Here is a 17876-nt window from a genome sequence, read left to right as displayed (position 1 = left end):
CGGCAGAACCCGTGCTATCCCTCATAATCCGTACCCACTTAGGTTTAGCAAAGAAAGTGTTGTAAGAAAGTCCACGTGGCAAACAAATAGCCAATTAATCGCAACAGCATTTTTTTTAAATGAATACCGAAATAATAAACTCAAAAAGAATTTTAGACGACATTAATCTCTCCTGCTACTGGATATTGTTTAATCCCTCTAACTGCCAAGCTTTTGGCATCTCCCTCTCTCAAAGGTGTGTATTTTGTGACGAATCCAGAAAACACCAGTAGCCGGACTGCAAAAGGAACTTACATGCTCTCCAAGAGTCTGGGTGTTTCAAAGGGAAAGCTAATCCGTTGTCGATAGCAGCAAGCTTAATGATCGGTTCTTTCACCATCACCCAATCTGTATCCTAGGAGACAAAGAGAATTCAATGAGAAAGCATCTCTTGATGACCAGCGGTCACACTGGATCCTGGGGAGTAACTTGGCAAATGATTCCGACAATCACCTTGTTCAGTGGTACGACATTTCGCTAGAAATGCAGCACCAATGAGGAAATACTATCCAAAAATAACGAAACCCATCAATCCATTCCCTTACATCTATGTCCACAACCTCACCCATCACATCCCTACCACCCCAAGTATGAGGCCCTCTCCAACCCCTTCCCCTCGCACAGTTCATTTTTACGCAAGAGAGATGCATGTAGAGTACATCAAGGGCATAATACAATAAAAGAGGACAACAGGATGATAACTTATGAAGAAATAGCTTTCAACTGGTGCTACCAACTTGTCAATATGCGTCCATGACACCACAGTTTTGGTTTTCATATAGGCAAACATTTTTGAATTGTACTAGTGATGTCCTAGTTTGAACTCAGAAACATTTTAAAGCCAGGACTGCGACTGTAGGAACTGTAGCACTTACCTCTATAAAGTTGTATAGGCCCTCTTAAACAATTGCGGAAACAAGTCTGATTGTATAGTACACGCAGGATTATAATTGTGTGTAAACTGAGGTAGGGGTCCAAATGATGGTCCCTTCTACAAGTCTCACCTACACAGGTGTAAGTGAATTCAGACTCAATTTGGGTGGCACACCTTCAACTGGCTGAAGCTGAGCAAAGAAACACTTCTCTGAGAAGAGAGAAGGGAATAAACACAAATTGAGTGTGATACCACTGCTCCTCAGCAGCTCTACTTTTCTGCAACCCATATCCGTAAAGCATGGCAGTGTCACGCCTGACACACACATCCTGAGTTCAGCTACCCAACAGCGTTCCTTACCTAATTCCACGGCTCACAAAGCAATTTCCCTTTTGTTGCCCGCTCCAGTTGCCCAGCAGTTCTCCATCTACATTTGTCATGCAAAAAACACCTGCTGATGGTGTGTATGCTGCTGCAGAACAGAGCATCACAGTTGAATCTCATGTTATTCCACCCCTGAATAGTCCAGCAAACTCTTCTAAATTAACAAAGCTCTAGTCAAGCATAGTCAGTATGACGCTCCTTGATTCTGAGCTTAAACCAACAGGGCTCCAGTAAACAATCATGTGCTGTTGCTGTAGTGGAATGTGGAAGGTGAGTTGTGAGGTAATAAAGAATCTGAGGAAGGTAAAGGTTCTGTGGGATGACAGTTGGGAGCTGAGGCGGAATTGCTGCTGCACCTCTGTCTCTCTAATGCAACGGAATTGAGAATAAAGAGGTCTTATGGATACCAAAAGGAGTATGTATCTTTACTACAATTTGGCGACGATCTCAACCTTGTGAGAACCATCGTGTACAGAAAAAGTTGGAGACAACTAAGCACAAAGAGAAATGTATTCACGTTTTAACTACAAGACGGACTGTACTGATAGTTCACTGGTTTGAGGCATGTTCAGGAGAACTAGTGAGTCAAGGTGGACGACGAAAGGTATTATATTGGGTGTCCAAGCAGTACAGATAAGAAGAGAGGAGTAACGGCATATGCACCATCATGAGAGAAGTGGCACAAGTGCAAGTGAGAGTTCTACCTCACCTCATTGTGGCCTTGGAAGACTAGGAAACCCCATGAGGGTCAGTGTTCGAAGACAGAATCCTGCGCAGCTGTGAAGTCAGCAAACTTGAGGGAATCTGGCATTCCGCAAAGCGTGTATGTCACTGCATGCACAAGGATGTTCACGTTAATGCTTACGTCATAAGGCCATATTGGATTGGTCAAGAAGAATTAATTTGATGATTTCAGCGATGGCAGACAAAAAAAGAGCACTTCAGGTATTACGCATGCCGCTGCCCAACTGTGCAGTGGCGATGACACACACACCATCTTGCCAGGCTATTATGAGCTGTAGCGCTGTGGCATTTTCTTGTGCCACCGTCTTCCGGCTCCTTTTTCTTTATAAAGTGCTTGAGTGTGTACTAATTCCAAGCTGTGTTACGATATACCATGCACAAACTCGCATCTTATGGAAATAAGACATGAAGATGTTGTGTTGTTCTACAGCTGAACACAGCATCACAATCTGATTCTCATCTTATTCCGCCACCTATTAGTCCAGAAAATTCTTCTAAAAAAAGTTCTATTTTGGGGGTCAAGCATACGCAGTCAGTATAATTTTGAGCATAAGCCGATAATGCTCTATAAGCAGTCACCGTTTTCCAACTCTTTTTTCTTTATATGGTGCTTGTGAGTCTCCTAATTCTAAGCTGTGTTACGCTATACCATACGCACACACAAATATATGAGTGAACACAATTCTAGATTTGCATGTTGAGTATTGGTTTTGTAGCAGTATTAGTCTCTTGTAGTGGAGAATGTGCAGTGGCAAACAAATGTTTTAACACAATCTGGCCTGCCTTAGTCTCACTTTGAGATTATGTAACCACACAGAGTTTTTTGAACAAGCATTAATATGACCATGCTGCTGCATAACAAATGTAATTTGTAGTCCCATTACCAATGTATGCTCCTTTCATAGGCAGTGTGTCCTTGGCTTTATCTAGTGCCTTACGAGCTAAATCGTGGCAAAGTTGAAATATCTGCACAATCCACCTAGTTTCTTTAGTAACTGACATTCCAATTACCTCTGGTGAGTGAACCACAAAAGCTGTGTTTTTGTCAGTACCTTTCTCTCTGTCATACAATGTATGTACAGCGTTTGCTACATGTGTACTTGGCTAATGGAAGAAAGATTATAATTATGTTATTGATTAATATGAAAACTAGATCCTATACTCAAAATGATTTTTGAATTTTTTCTTCTAACCACCTTATCTTTCTGAATGTGCATGTAGTACATGGGCATTTATTAACCAGAAATGCCAGGGGTAGTGACCTCACGCATCCTTTGAACTCAATATCATCATAGGAAGTGACATACATGACCTTTGATCGCAAAGTTAAGCACCTTATAATAAGTGCCCACCAATTCACAGATTAACACAGATGTTACTAAAACAAATAAATGGCCATTTTAGATACCACTTGATTTTTTTTTTTTTAATTGGTTTATTTATGCATATAAAAGAACACATACAACTATGCACTACATTATATCCACATTACTTTTAGGGGGATATTACAGTCCAGCCGCACGGCTAATGTCGATACCATTTTAGAGACCCCAGCTCCGGGACTGCACAGTGTGCTATAACCTAGTGTGCATGGAGAAATAAGACAATGATGGTAATAGGCTAGGTCGATCTAACAACCACAGAACTGCACAAGCATAGCAATTTGCGGCGCCAACCCCTACAAATTCAGTGCAGTATAATTTAATACATTAACTATCGAACATAACATTGTAATCATATTTATCACAGACAGACCAGAAGAGAGAGCAACGGGTGTCCGTCATTCATCCAAGGCATCAAGCATATGCGGGGGTGACTACCGGGGGGGCAGCAAAACAACAGCCCATGAACAAGCCAGGAACTAAGAAGAGGAGGAGGGCCAGCTCATGATGACACTCACACCAAAAGCAAAAGACAGAAGCACACCCTCCTACAAATCACCAAAACTCACATCCATGCCCCTATAACTCCCATACTCATTCCTCGAATGGCCCAACTATGGCCAGAGCTCAACTAGCGGAAGCGTCTGTTAAGGAGACCTCGCCCTCGCTCTCCTGCACACCAGATAACTCATTAATCATAGTACGCCAGATCTCCAAATCGGTCAGTACCACCTGATTTTTAAATAGAATGTGGGCATGATATGTATGGGAAACATTATACATTTGTTTTCGTTTGAAGTGGAGGACATTGTGCTACAAAACAAATAACACTATGAACCAAAATTATGTCTACTATCAAATGGTCATGATGTAATAATACTCCTAATATACACCAAAAAAGGAAAACGTATTGATACATCGCAGGAAAATGTTTTTAAAAAGAATAAAAATAAAGCAATAGTTATGTTCACCTTTATTATTTCATATGGACAATATATAGACCCTGAGCTAGGTTACTGGCTTTTACAGTATTCCTAACCATTATTAAAACGTTTTGTCTCTAATCACTTGAAAGGCACCGTCACTCTTGCTAAGCGCAAAGGGCTTTATTCAAACAGATTTTTCCTGTATTCCTAATAACGGTAAATACGATGATTAACAATGTGTGTTTTTATTTCACTTTCATTGGGAAGAATGGGCACTACTCTGCTGAATTTTCTTACTTTACCGAACTTGTTACTAGTCTGAGTAGCACAAAGTAAACTGTGCTTATCAGGAGACTTTGTGCCTTCTGTTTTTGGGACTGCTTTTGCCACCTCTGAGCCCAGGGTGGCAAAAGCAGTGCCAGGAGTCACAAGGGGCAAGCCATGGGTTGCAGGTGCGACCCCTAAATAACGACCAGTAGGTAGACTTCTTGCGCTATTTGTGCTTGCATTCACCAAGCCTACGAAAAAGAAATAATGGCAATTAGAAAAGTGCTTCAATATGACCTTACGCACTGGTTAAAAGGAGGTGTCATGAGATTTCTCAAGGCATTGGTTATGTTGCATTTGGTGTAGGAGCTGTACGTGGAAGCATTAACTGCTTCACTATGATCTTACGTACTGGTTCATAGGGAGATTTCATGAGACTTGCCCCAGGTTATAGTTATGTTCCAAGTTGGAGTAGTAACTGTAGGTCGTGGATTCCTCATGTTTTTACACCCTCTAAAACTTTTGATAACTGGAATCACAAACAGCTGCTTTCTACTGACGCCTCTTGATTAAGCTACAACTGAAGATAAGCATTACTAAGTTTGCTGTGTAATAAATATATTAGGCATTGAATTATATCTGTGTCATATGACATTTCGTCTTTAAACTACTATGCAAAGCACAACTCTTTAGTCAGATAACACTTCTGCTTGTTATCGTCTCCATGCACCTTTGCAATAAATTAATTCTAAGAGTGAAGGTGCCATGCTGATTAGTTTCAAGTACTGGGTTCTGTGTGATCGATTCTTCCATTTTACAATTGTCAGAAGTTTTGGAAACATTTCCAGGCTCTCCATATTATGCTGGGAAGGGCATTTGTTGAGGTGCCATGTCTTTTGAGCCCACAACTGTGCTAGCAGCATTGTAGTCATCTGTAACACTTTGCACTGGTTGAAGGAAAGTAATCACTGGTAGTGGTGGAAAATCATAAGCAAATGACTATTATCAAACCAGTGACAGCACATTCTCAATATTGTGGTGTCGGTACCTCCATGCAAAGTGTTACCGTGCTGCATTTGCTTGGGAAGCAAACAAATCAATGCTTGGTGTTCCCCATGTTGTGAAGATGCTGTTGACAACTCCCTGATCTAGTTCTAGTCCTGGGAAATTCCCATTTGTAAACTTAAATTAGCTGCATCTCAATTTTGCTCTGGTAGTACATTGTGAAGTGCTACCAGTGAAATGTGATTTTGAACTGACCACTGCCAAATGTCCTGCGCCAACTTTGTTTATGGCCTTGCTCCTCCTTTTCCATTTATGTAAAACATAGCTATCGGGTTGCGTGTCTACAACTGAACTCTGAATTAGCCTTTTAGATGCTTCTAGGTGTAATATATTTTTAGTGCAAAGACATTTCTATATTTGATCACCAAATTTGGTCCTCAGCGACCTTTGCCTTGCACTTCATGTGGATGTGTGATGCTTCCATTGTTATTATTGCTGTGGTTACTGGTTGAGTGAACACTCTGCCCTTTGCATTGTTCTTGTGTATCCACCACATTAGTTTTCCTTCCCTTATTTGTAACAATAACTACACCCTCACAGTTACCCAGCGACTGAGCCTTAGGCTGTTACTCTCTCTAGTACTGATCTCATTTGCACATGCACATATGCAAGGTAAATTCAAGCTGCCATTCTTTCCAACATTTTCCTTACATTTCTAAGTGTCAGAGACGGAGGTCTCTGGTAGAGGATATCTTATTCTCAAAATTACAGTATTTTCTTTTGTGTTGGGACAGCCACTGCCGTGTATGTTCTGCTCCACAACTAAACATTTTGTGTTGCAACATTATAGGAATGTCTTTCTAATGTTGACTGTGAACTCCAATTGATGGAGTAGGTGTATTCCCTGGTTTATACCAGAGTGGTACTGTTGGGACATGTTTCACTTTTGCAGAAAACGAACTAGATATGGACAGACGAACTGCTTATCATGCTAGGTGCACAGACACCACTGCCAAGTATTTTGTAAATATCCTTGATGTATATTTTATGCTAAAAAGTAACACATTTAATGGACAGTAAATACTGCCATCGCAGAAGGTGTTATTTTTGTTGTTCCACTTTCATTTCAATGTGAAAACAGACATCTTTGCGATCTACTGTTACCGGGAAGTCTCCTTTTTCCAATAAAGGAGTGACATTTTGTAGTGTTGTAATTTGGAACCACTAGGCTTTTCCAAGCGTGGTCAAGAACAGTTAAGTCCAGAATTGGTATAAGTCTCAGAACTTGTTTCGGTATTAGGAAGTATATTCCTCTTTCCACTCCTTGAAGGGCACCTTATTGATTGCCCCTTCAGAAGTAATTCTTGAACTTCTCGTAGAAATATAGGATTGTCTTGGATGATTGGGTTGCTCGCACCGATATCTCAATCGGGGCACCATACATTCTTGTGGCGACTGCAAATGAGGCGCTGTCTGTGAAACAATGTGATGAATCAAACACTGCTTTTATATGGTCTTTACTGTTTTAATTTAAACAAAGAGAAAAAAATCACAGTTCTCTAAGAACGGTCATAGAGAGGGCTGACATTCACAGTGTGCTCATTATTATTTGTTTTATCTAATTTCAGGTTTTCTACAGTGCTGCTATACCTAGAAGTCATTCGCTTGCTTTATAATGAAAATGTCACTTACCCAGTGTACATCTGTTCGTGGCATCAGTCGCAGTAGATTCGCATGTTCTGCAATAGCTCGCCATCTGGTGTTGGGCCGGAGTGTTACAAGTTGTTTTTCTTCGAAGAAGTCTTTCGAGTCACGGGACCGAGTGACTCCTCCTTTTGTCTCCATTGCGCATGGGCGTCGACTCCATCTTCGATTGTTTTTCCCCCGCAGAGGGTGAGGTAGGAGTTGAATTGTAGTAATAGTGCCCATGCAATGGAGTGACTAAGTATGCACCTATTTAAGGTTGAGATGATACATATATAAATAATTGAAGGTAACTTCCAAACTGCTACAGGCTCCCGGGGAGGCGGGTGGGCACATGCGAATCTACTGCGACTGATGCCACGAACAGATGTACACTGGGTAAGTGACATTTTCAGTTCGATGGCATCTGTCGCTGTAGATACGCATGTTCTGCATAGACTAGTAAGCAGTTATTTCCCCAAAAGCGGTGGATCAGCCTGTAGGAGTGGAAGTAGTCTGAAATAATGTCCTTAATACGGCTTGACCTACTGTGGCTTGTTGTGCGGATAACACGTCTACACAGTAGTGCTTGGTGAATGTGTGAGGCGTAGACCATGTGGCTGCCTTACATATTTCTTGCATTGGGATGTTTCCTAGAAAGGCCATGGTAGCACCTTTCTTTCTGGTTGAGTGTGCCCTTGGTGTAATGGGCAGCTGTCGTTTAGCTTTAAGGTAGCAGATTTGGATGCATTTAACTATCCATCTGGCTATACCTTGTTTTGAAATTGGGTTTCCTGCGTGAGGTTTTTGAAATGCAATAAAGAGTTGTTTAGTCTTTCTGACGTTTTTTGTTCTGTCAATGTAATACATTAATGCTCTTTTGACATCTAATGTATGTAGTGCCCTTTCAGCTACGGTATCTGGCTGTGGAAAGAACACTGGAAGTTCCACTGTTTGATTTAGATGGAACGGTGAAATAACCTTTGGCAAAAATTTAGGATTGGTCCTTAGGACGACTTTATTTTTGTGTAGTTGTATAAAAGGTTCCTGTATAGTAAACGCCTGAATCTCGCTTACTCTTCTTAGGGAAGTAATGGTGATGAGAAATGCCACCTTCCAGGTTAGGAACTGTATGTCGCAGGAGTGCATGGGTTCAAAAGGTGGACCCATAAGTCTAGTTAGGACAACATTTAGGTTCCATGAAGGAACAGGTAGTGTTCTTGGTGGTATAATTCTCCTAAGGCCCTCCATGAATGCTTTAATGACTGGTATTTTATATAGGGAAGTTGAATAGGTAGTTTGCAGGTATGCAGATATTGCTGCAAGGTGAATCTTAATGGAAGAGAAAGCTAGGTTAGATTTTTGTAAGTGAAGCAAGTAACCCACTACATGTTCTGGAGTTGTGTGTAATGGTTGTATTTGATTAATATGGCAGTAGCAAACAAACCTCTTCCATTTACTTGCATAGCAGTGCCTGGTGGATGGCCTTCTTGCTTGTTTTATGACTTCCATACATTCTTGGGTAAGTTGTAAGTGCCCGAATTCTAGGATTTCAGGAGCCAGATTGCTAGATTCAGCGATGCTGGATCTGGGTGTCTGATCTTTTGGTTGTGCTGTGTCAACAGATCTGGCCTGTTGGGCAATTTGATGCAGGGTACCACTGATAGGTCTAGCAGCGTTGTGTACCAGGGTTGCCTTGCCCAAGTTGGTGCTATCAATATGAGTTTGAGTTTGCTTTGACTGAGTTTGTTTACCAGGTAAGGAAGGAGAGGGAGAGGAGGAAAAGCGTAAGCAAATATCCCTGACCAGTTCATCCATAGGGCATTGCCTTGGGATTGTTTGTGTGGGTATCTGGATGCGAAGTTTTGGCATTTTGCGTTCTCCCTTGTCGCAAACAAGTCTATCTGAGGTGTTCCCCAGAGTTTGAAATAAGTGTTCAGAATTTGGGGGTGAATTTCCCATTCGTGGACCTGTTGGTGATCTCGAGAGAGATTGTCTGCGAGTTGATTTTGTATCCCTGGTATAAACTGTGCAATTAGGCGAATTTGGTTGTGAATTGCCCAATGCCAAATTTTTTGTGCTAGCAGGCTTAACTGCGTGGAGTGCGTCCCCCCCTGCTTGTTTAGATAATACATTGTTGTCATGTTGTCTGTTTTGACGAGAATGTATTTGTGAACTATTATTGGTTGGAAAGCTTTTAGTGCTTGAAAAACTGCTAGAAGTTCTAGGTGATTGATATGCAGTTTTGTTTGATGTACGTTCCATTGTCCTTGTATGCTGTGTTGATCGAGGTGTGCTCCCCACCCTGTCATGGAAGCATCTGTTGTTATTACGTATTGTGGCACTGGGTCTTGGAAAGGCCGCCCTTTGTTTAAATTTATGTTGTTCCACCACAGAAGCGAGAGGTAAGTTTGGCGGTCTATTAACACCAGATCTAGAAGGTGACCCTGTGCTTGAGACCACTGTGATGCTAGGCATTGTTGTAAGGGCCTCATGTGCAGTCTTGCGTTTGGGACAATGGCTATGCATGATGACATCATGCCTAGGAGTTGTAATACCATCTTTGCTTGTATCTTTTGTGTTGGATACATGCGTTGTATGATGGTGTTGAAATTTTGAATTCTTTGTGGACTTGGAGTGGCTACTCCTTTTGATGTGTCTATTATGGCTCCCAGGTATTGTTGTACCTTGCGTGGCAGAATTTTGGATTTTGTGAAATTGACGGTGAACCCTAGTTTGAAGAGGGTTTGTATGATATGATTTGTGTGATTTGAGCACTCTATTAACGAATGGGCCTTGATTAGCCAGTCGTCTAGATATGGGAACACATGTATCTGCTGCCTTCTTATGTGTGCTGCGACTACCGCTAGACATTTGGTAAAGACTCTTGGTGCGGTTGTTAATCCGAAAGGCAGTACCTTGAATTGGTAATGTATTCCTTTGAATACAAACCTTAGGTATTTCCTGTGCGATGGGTGTATTGGTATATGGAAATAAGCATCCTTGAGGTCTAAAGTTGCCATGTAGTCGTGCAGTTTTAGCAATGGCAATACTTCTTGTAGTGTGACCATGTGGAAGTGGTCTGATTTGATGAAAGTGTTCACTACTCTGAGGTCTAGGATTGGTCTCAGTGTTTTGTCCTTCTTTGGTATCAGAAAGTACAGTGAGTAAACTCCTGTGTTTATTTGTGTGTTTGGCACTAATTCGATTGCATTCTTTTGCAATAGTGCCTGCACTTCTATCTCCAGGAGATTGGAATGGTGTGTTGTTAAATTTTGTGCTTTTGGTGGTATGTTTGGAGGGAATTGTAGAAATTCTATGCAATAACCATGTTGGATAATTGCTAGAACCCAAGTGTCTGTAGTGATTTCCTCCCATGCTTTGTAATAATGACCTATTCTTCCCCCCACTGGTGTTGTGTGGAGGGGGTGAGTGACCTGTGAGTCACTGTTTAGTAGTAGGGGCTTTGGGGCTTTGAAATCTTCCTCTATTTCTAGGGAATTGCCCTCCTCTATATTGTCCCCGAAAACCTCCTCTATACTGTCCCTGGTAACTGGACGGTGTGGCTTGTGAGGTGCTGGCTTGTGTGCTTTGACCTCGAAACCCCCCTCGAAAGGGCGTTTTACGGAATGTGCTGTAATTCCCTCTGCTCTGCGGGGAGTAGAGTGCGCCCATGGCTTTGGCAGTGTCCGTATCTCTTTTGAGTTTCTCAATCGCTGTGTCCACTTCTGGACCGAACAGTTCTTTTTCATTAAAAGGCATATTGAGAACTGCTTGTTGAATCTCTGGTTTAAATCCAGACGTTCGGAGCCATGCATGCCTTCTGATAGTTACAGATGTATTAATTGTCCGTGCAGCTGTATCTGCAGCGTCCATGGAGGAGCGGATCTGGTTGTTGGAAATGGTCTGTCCTTCCTCGACCACTTGCTTTGCCCTATTTTGTAAGTCCTTGGGCAGATGTTCAATGAGATGTTGCATCTCGTCCCAGTGGGCTCTGTCATAGCGCGCAAGTAGTGCCTGGGAGTTCGCGATGCGCCACTGGTTTGCAGCTTGTGCTGCGACTCTCTTACCAGCTGCATCGAACTTGCGGCTTTCTTTATCTGGGGGTGGTGCATGTCCAGATGTGTGGGAGTTGGCCCTTTTCCTAGCTGCTCCTACAACAACAGAGTCTGGTGGCAGCTGTGTAGTGATGAAAACCGGGTCCGTAGGAGGCGGCTTATACTTTTTTTCCACCCTTGGTGTGATTGCCCTACTTTTGACCGGCTCCTTAAATATGTCTTTTGCGTGCCGGAGCATACCAGGGAGCATAGGCAGGCTTTGGTATGAGCTGTGGGTGGAGGAGAGTGTGTTGAACAAGAAATCATCCTCGACCTGTTCTGAGTGGAGGCTTACATTGTGATATTGTGCTGCTCTAGCCACCACCTGAGAGTACGCGGTGCTGTCTTCTGGTGGAGATGGCTTTGTAGGGTATGCCTCCGGGCTGTTATCTGACACTGGGGCGTCGTATAGGTCCCATGCGTCCTGATCTTGGTCACCCTGGCTCATGGTGGTGTGAGCTGGGGAGTGTGATGGAGTTTGTGCTGGTGAAACGTCAATCACGGGCGGAGGAGAGGGTGGTGGTGTAACTCTTTTCACCACTTTTGGTTGTGGTGTTTGTTCCGTCTGGAACTCCAACCTCCTCTTTCTCCTAATGGGGGGGAAGGGTGCTTATTTTTCCTGTCCCCTGCTGAATGAAGATACGCTTTTGCGTATGGTCCACATCAGTTGCTTGTAGCTCTTCCTCAAACCTATGCTTCTGCATTTGGGAGGTTAGCGAGTGCTCTTCTGTATAAGAGCCTGAAGCTGGGTCGCTTGCAGTTTGTTTCGGCATCGAAACTTTGTCTGCGTGTTTTTTCGGCTCCGAGGTGACTTTTTTCCTTTTCGGGGCCGAAACCTCTCGGCGTCGATCTGTTTCGGTGCCGCTGTCTCGGCGTCGAGCCGTGTCCACACCGGCATCTCGGTGTCGAGGCTTGTCTCCAGCACTTTCTCGGTCCCGAGAAGGCTGCGTGCCGGTGTCTCGACCGGAGTCGGACGATCTCGGCACTGTTTGGGCCTTTTTCGGTGCCGACGGTCGGTCACCGAATTTATGGGTCGAGCCATGGCCTGGTGGCAGTGGCGTCCCCTGGGCCTTGTAAATGTTTCTCTGTGTGGTTTTCGACGTCTTACTCACGGTTTGTGTATCGTCGAATCCTTCGGAGTCTGAGTCTTGGATCGAGAAGGTACCTTCCTCTTCCTGTTCCTCGAACTCCCGTTGGGCTGTCGGTGCGGACGCCATCTGAAGTCTTCTGGCTCGACGGTCTCGGAGTGTTTTTCGGGACCGGAACGCACGACAGGCCTCGCAGGTGTCTTCGCTGTGCTCAGGTGACAGGCACAGGTTGCAGACCAAGTGTTGGTCTGTGTAGGGGTATTTATTGTGGCATTTGGGGCAGAAACGAAACGGGGTCCGTTCCATCGGCGTTCTTCAGCACGCGGTCGGGCCGACCAGGCCCCGACGGAGGATCGAAAAACTACCCCGAAGGGCACCGGAGCTCTTCGATCTTCGATGCGGTGTTGAATGTAAGTACGCCGATCCCGAACGCAACAATACCGACGAAAATCTTCCGAAATTAGCTAATTTTCCGTTCCGAAACTCGGAGCGACAGGAACACGTCCGAACCCGATGGTGGAAAAAAAACAATCGAAGATGGAGTCGACGCCCATGCGCAATGGAGACAAAAGGAGGAGTCACTCGGTCCCGTGACTCGAAAGACTTCTTCGAAGAAAAACAACTTGTAACACTCCAGCCCAACACCAGATGGCGAGCTATTGCAGAACATGCGTATCTACAGCGACAGATGCCATCGAACATAACAATATTCATGCATCAGAAACCGCAGAGCTTCTTAAAACAAAATGATATAGTAACAGGTAAGGCTAGGGCAGGAAAAGATGAAACAAGGCAATGATCTGTGAGTTCTCAATAGTTTTCTGAATGCAAGAAAATCGGGGTACATCTTTAGTAGGGGCACCAAAGAGAGTCATGTATTTGATATAGCACCCATGTGGAACTATATTAGTTTCCAGACACAGATTGTTTTTGCTCCTGGGGCCACTTTAACCACAGGACAGAGACAGTGGGCACTGATGACATTTAGGGAGGGGTACTCAGATCCATGTAACTCAGATGCCAGATTTTAATCAAATTGCTGTCTGGCCTGAATTGGTAGTCAACATTAGTATAAATTCAGATTTGTTTCAGAATGTAGCAGGAAAAAGTTATTCGCCATCCACTATTGTGTTTTCTTGACACACGAGTATCGGATTCTGATGTCACTGATGCACAAGATATTTCAGTACTGCTGCTGGTCAATGTCACAATGTGGAATAATTTGAAAATTGGCTACAAAGGGAGTGGCAGAAGGAGAGCCAATTCAGAACTGGGTAGTGAAAACCCATTCTGCAACTAAACACTTACAAGCCAGAGATGTCCGACAGTGTCAAATGTTGCTGAGAGGCCACGTAATACATGAAGGCAGGTAGATGGAGATAACTAACTTAGAATTTTTTATGACACATCATAAAAAACGTAACCAGAATTTAAGCAGAGAATTCACAATCATGAACCTGAAAAGGTGGCTACCGGTACCATGGAAAACGAGAGCCCCTCCAATATAGGTTCTTTGGCCTGGAAATCATTTGATCAAAAATCTGATAAAACCTGTATATTTCCACTGACAATGTCATGTTCTGCAATAATCACCACCTTATTCGGTATTCAATTAAGTTTTTGGTGCAGTTATCTTTAGGCAAACCAACCCCTGACCTCCGAATGTCCTTGCTTCTGAACAAACTGGCTCAAAAAAGAATCTGAAAACGGCAATGGTATATTGGAGCACTATGGTCTTGTACTCAATGGCACAGTGTCTTATCTACTGTCAATGCCCCAAGGGAAACGTTATTTTTAAGAGACGTCCAGACATACCTATTAGACGGCGGAATAGTGCACGGCATGTAAACTTATAAGAAGTTCACAATGTAAACGACAGCCTATTTAACTCCCCCAAGACCATTTAGACTGGGTTGTAAGGAGCTCCAGCAACATTCCAGTACTTGATGGGTTTACTACTATTGTCCCAATATTACTTTTCTAGGATGTACCTTCATGACATCCTTATGTACAGACATTCCTGAGATATCAGCACAAGTCGCCCCCTGTGATCCAACCTGATGAAAGCAAACCTCACAAAGTGTTGGGAGTGCGTGTGAATTCCACAAGAGGTACTGCACCATTACGTTATAGTTCATACAAATAAGAGTCCAGTTTTAACACCGGCATATAATCCAAAACGTTTTTATTTTCTTTGATGACAACACCAGACAGCCAATGCGCTTCGTTCACCACACGTGAACTTCCTCAGGGCAATTAAAATTCCATCTTCTCGAATCCGACAACTTGTTACTCACTTTTATTTCACCCATCAGTGATTTTATCCCAATTCATTGTATGCCTCCAGTTGTTATATTTACAGCCATTAGACCTCACCTCATCTGGTTTTCAGCATTCAACTACCGTAGCATACAGTCTCATATCATGAAAAACACTCACTTTTATTAAGTGATTTTGGGGATCACTGGGTGCGCAGATTGAAAAACGATCATCCAGATGGGAGCTTTGAGCACTTCCATTTCCTACACCGATGGGATTAGTGTAGATTGTCAGGCCCCCTTTCTTGCCTAAATGAAAGATGGAGTAACCTCTTCTCTTGGGGGAGGGAAAGTTGTCAGAAAAGGACCAGCAGTGAAGAGAGACGTGCGCTCCAATAAAAGGAATGGGCTTCTGCTTCCTGGGCCTCTGCTGTGAAGGGTGCACGTGTTTTCCACCATGAAAGCCCTGTCCTTTTGACAACTGAAACCATGCTCTATAGCGCTCCTTGCGTATTAAAACCAAAGAGCTGAGTATAAGAACCAACTGAAGCTTTGCTGTACAATGCTCATTGAGTATGAGAACCAAAGAGCTGAATGACCCTGCTTGTTCATAATCATAAGAGAGGTTCACCAAGCCCTCAACTTATTCTACTGCACCCATATCGTTGCCCACGTGGAGTAAAAAACAATTCTATATTGAAAGGATAAGCTGGAGAGAGGAGTGGCTGTAAAAGAGGGGGAGAGACAAAGAGTTAGAGGAAATGTAGAGGAATACGAAGTGAAAAAGAGACTGTTAAAGAATGGATGGGGAAGAACAGCAAGGTAGTAATAATATATGAAAGCTTGGATGATACAGGGTAATAAAGAGAAGAGAGGCTCAGAAAAAGAAAATCAACAACGAGAAAAAGAGTGGATGCAGGTGAATTGGTGGGGAGGAAACTAGATGGAGGCAGAAAACATAAATGACAAAGAATTGACAGACAGCCACAGCGATTATCGACTGACTCACTTAGAAAACAAATAGACAAAACATACAGATGTACGTGGCTTACATTTGTATCTCTTCATGAACATACCCTGATTAGGGGTCAATAATCCCAGAGTCCACCAAATCCCATCCACCTCGAAAACGGAATATTCATCCAAAACCACCTAAAGAAAACTGAAGGTGGACTAGCAGTTATTTTCCAGGAAATGTCTGACCAAATGTTAATCTTTTCTCCACTGTGGCTCTCCCTCAGCTACCTTTTGTTGCTCCTACCATTTAAAAGACAGAGCTCTGCAAAACAATCAAGCACTCACTGACACCAACTTAAATGCCTCTTGGACATCAAGGTTAACCAGAACACTCAGGAGGACACCTACTTTGTACAATTAATGCCTGCCTGAATTTATCACAATAACAGGACTAAGAGCCCACGGAATGGCTCCCTCATTGTTTTAATGTTCACAGAGGAGCTAAATTCCTAAAGCAACAGTGACCAACAAGACCACCTACAGACAATGGAACTCTGAACTTCTCAGCACTCAAAACCCACTTCACTAACATCTCTCCATTGTTAGAAATGGGGACTTTGGTTGGCAGTCAGGTTGTCCCCTATCCATGCAAGGACCCTCACTCTAGTCAGGGTAAAGGAGAATTACACTCAGTTTACCCCCGCTCACTCCCTTGGTAGCTTGGCACGAGCAGGCAGGCTTAACTTAGAGACAATGTGTTAAGTATTTGTACCAACACACACAGTAATACTGTGAACCACTACAAAATGACAACATAGGTTTAGAAAAGTAGTCAATATTTTATCGAAATAAATAAGACTAAACACAATAAAAATCCACAATACACCATTAAAAATAAGATCTTAGCACTTACAAACACAAAAATAGTGCCTAGAGACACAAATACTGCAATTTGCTGTTAAACGTCGTCGTGACAGAGTCTTTTCCAACAATGCGACGCCACTAGCGCTGTTTACGGAGTCGTACGGACCCCGAGGTAGTACATTTGTAAATCAAGTAGAAAACACGTCGGTGTGCGGAGTCGGGGAGCGAGGTGTCGCTGGATCCGATGCGGCATCGGTTCCGGTGCTAGCGGCGTCGGGTCCTTATTGCAGAGCGGTGGAGGTGAGGCGACGTAGGTTGCGAGGCATCGGCCCCTTGGTACTTCCGGCAGATATGAAGTCCGGCGAAGTCACGATTCTGCAGGGCGACCTTACGGGGTCCCGCTCATGTCACGGGGTCACAGGCGCCGCAATGGAGTCGGATGTCACGAACGTCTGTGCTACAACACACCAATCTCAGCGAAGTTGTGCGGGATCAGCGGCTGCGGCGATGCGAGGCCTGCTGAGTCGTTTGGGTTGTCGTGCTTCTGCGAGGTCCACGGTTTCAGGGCAGGCGGCGTTGTGGTTTCCGTGCAGCGGCGTCCTTAGCGAAGTCGCATGGCATCATCCAGAGACGTTAGACAGGTTTTCTCCAGAAATTCACTTCCAGGGGCCCAGGAACTGGAAACGCACCCTCTGGCAAGCTAGAATCCACAGCACGCAGACTCCAAACTGGATGGTGAAGCCTTTGCTGTCCCTGAGGTGCCAAAACATGGGGTACTCCAAGCCCTTGGAGATACCTCTCAAGCAGGAAATGCCCAACAAAGTACAGTTTTTGTCCCCTTTCACAGGCAGAAACAACAACTGCAAGATGACCCAACAAAGCACAGTCACAGGCAGGGGCAGCACTTTTCCTCATCTCTTCAGCTCTTCTCCTTGGCAAAGGTTCCTCTTGATTCCAGAAGTGATCTTGAGGCGATCTAAAGCCTGGGGTTTTGGGTCAATACTTATACCCCTTTCTACCTTTGAAGTAGGTAAACTTCAAAGGAAAGTCTCTGTTGTTTACAGGATCATGCCCTGCCAAAACCAGGCCCCAGACACCAGGGGGTTGGAAACTGCATTGTGTGAGGTCAGGCACAGCCCATTAAGGTGTAAGTGACCACTCCTCCCTCCACTCTAGCCCAGATGGCTCATCAGGATATGAAGGCTACACCTCAGCTCCCTTTGTGTCACTTTCTAGAGGAGATTCACAAACAGCCCAACTGTCTGTCAGTTTGACCCAGACAGGGAATCCACAAACACACAGAGTCAC

At 43.8% G+C, this 17876-nt stretch overlaps 1 protein-coding gene across 1 annotated transcript in view; it reads right to left on the bottom strand.

Moving 5' to 3' along the window:
* The window catches only part of PI4K2A (phosphatidylinositol 4-kinase type 2 alpha), a 162161-nt gene that overhangs the window by 54655 nt on the left and 89630 nt on the right, over positions 1-17876 (bottom strand). Inside the window, exon 6 of the mRNA XM_069239626.1 lies at positions 295-394. Coding sequence (XP_069095727.1) covers positions 295-394 — 100 coding nt within the window. The remainder of the gene's footprint in view (positions 1-294; positions 395-17876) is intronic.

The sequence above is a fragment of the Pleurodeles waltl genome, chromosome 6 (genome assembly GCF_031143425.1).
Source record: "Pleurodeles waltl isolate 20211129_DDA chromosome 6, aPleWal1.hap1.20221129, whole genome shotgun sequence".
NCBI lineage: Eukaryota > Metazoa > Chordata > Amphibia > Caudata > Salamandridae > Pleurodeles > Pleurodeles waltl.
This window is presented reverse-complemented; position numbering and strand designations above follow the sequence as displayed.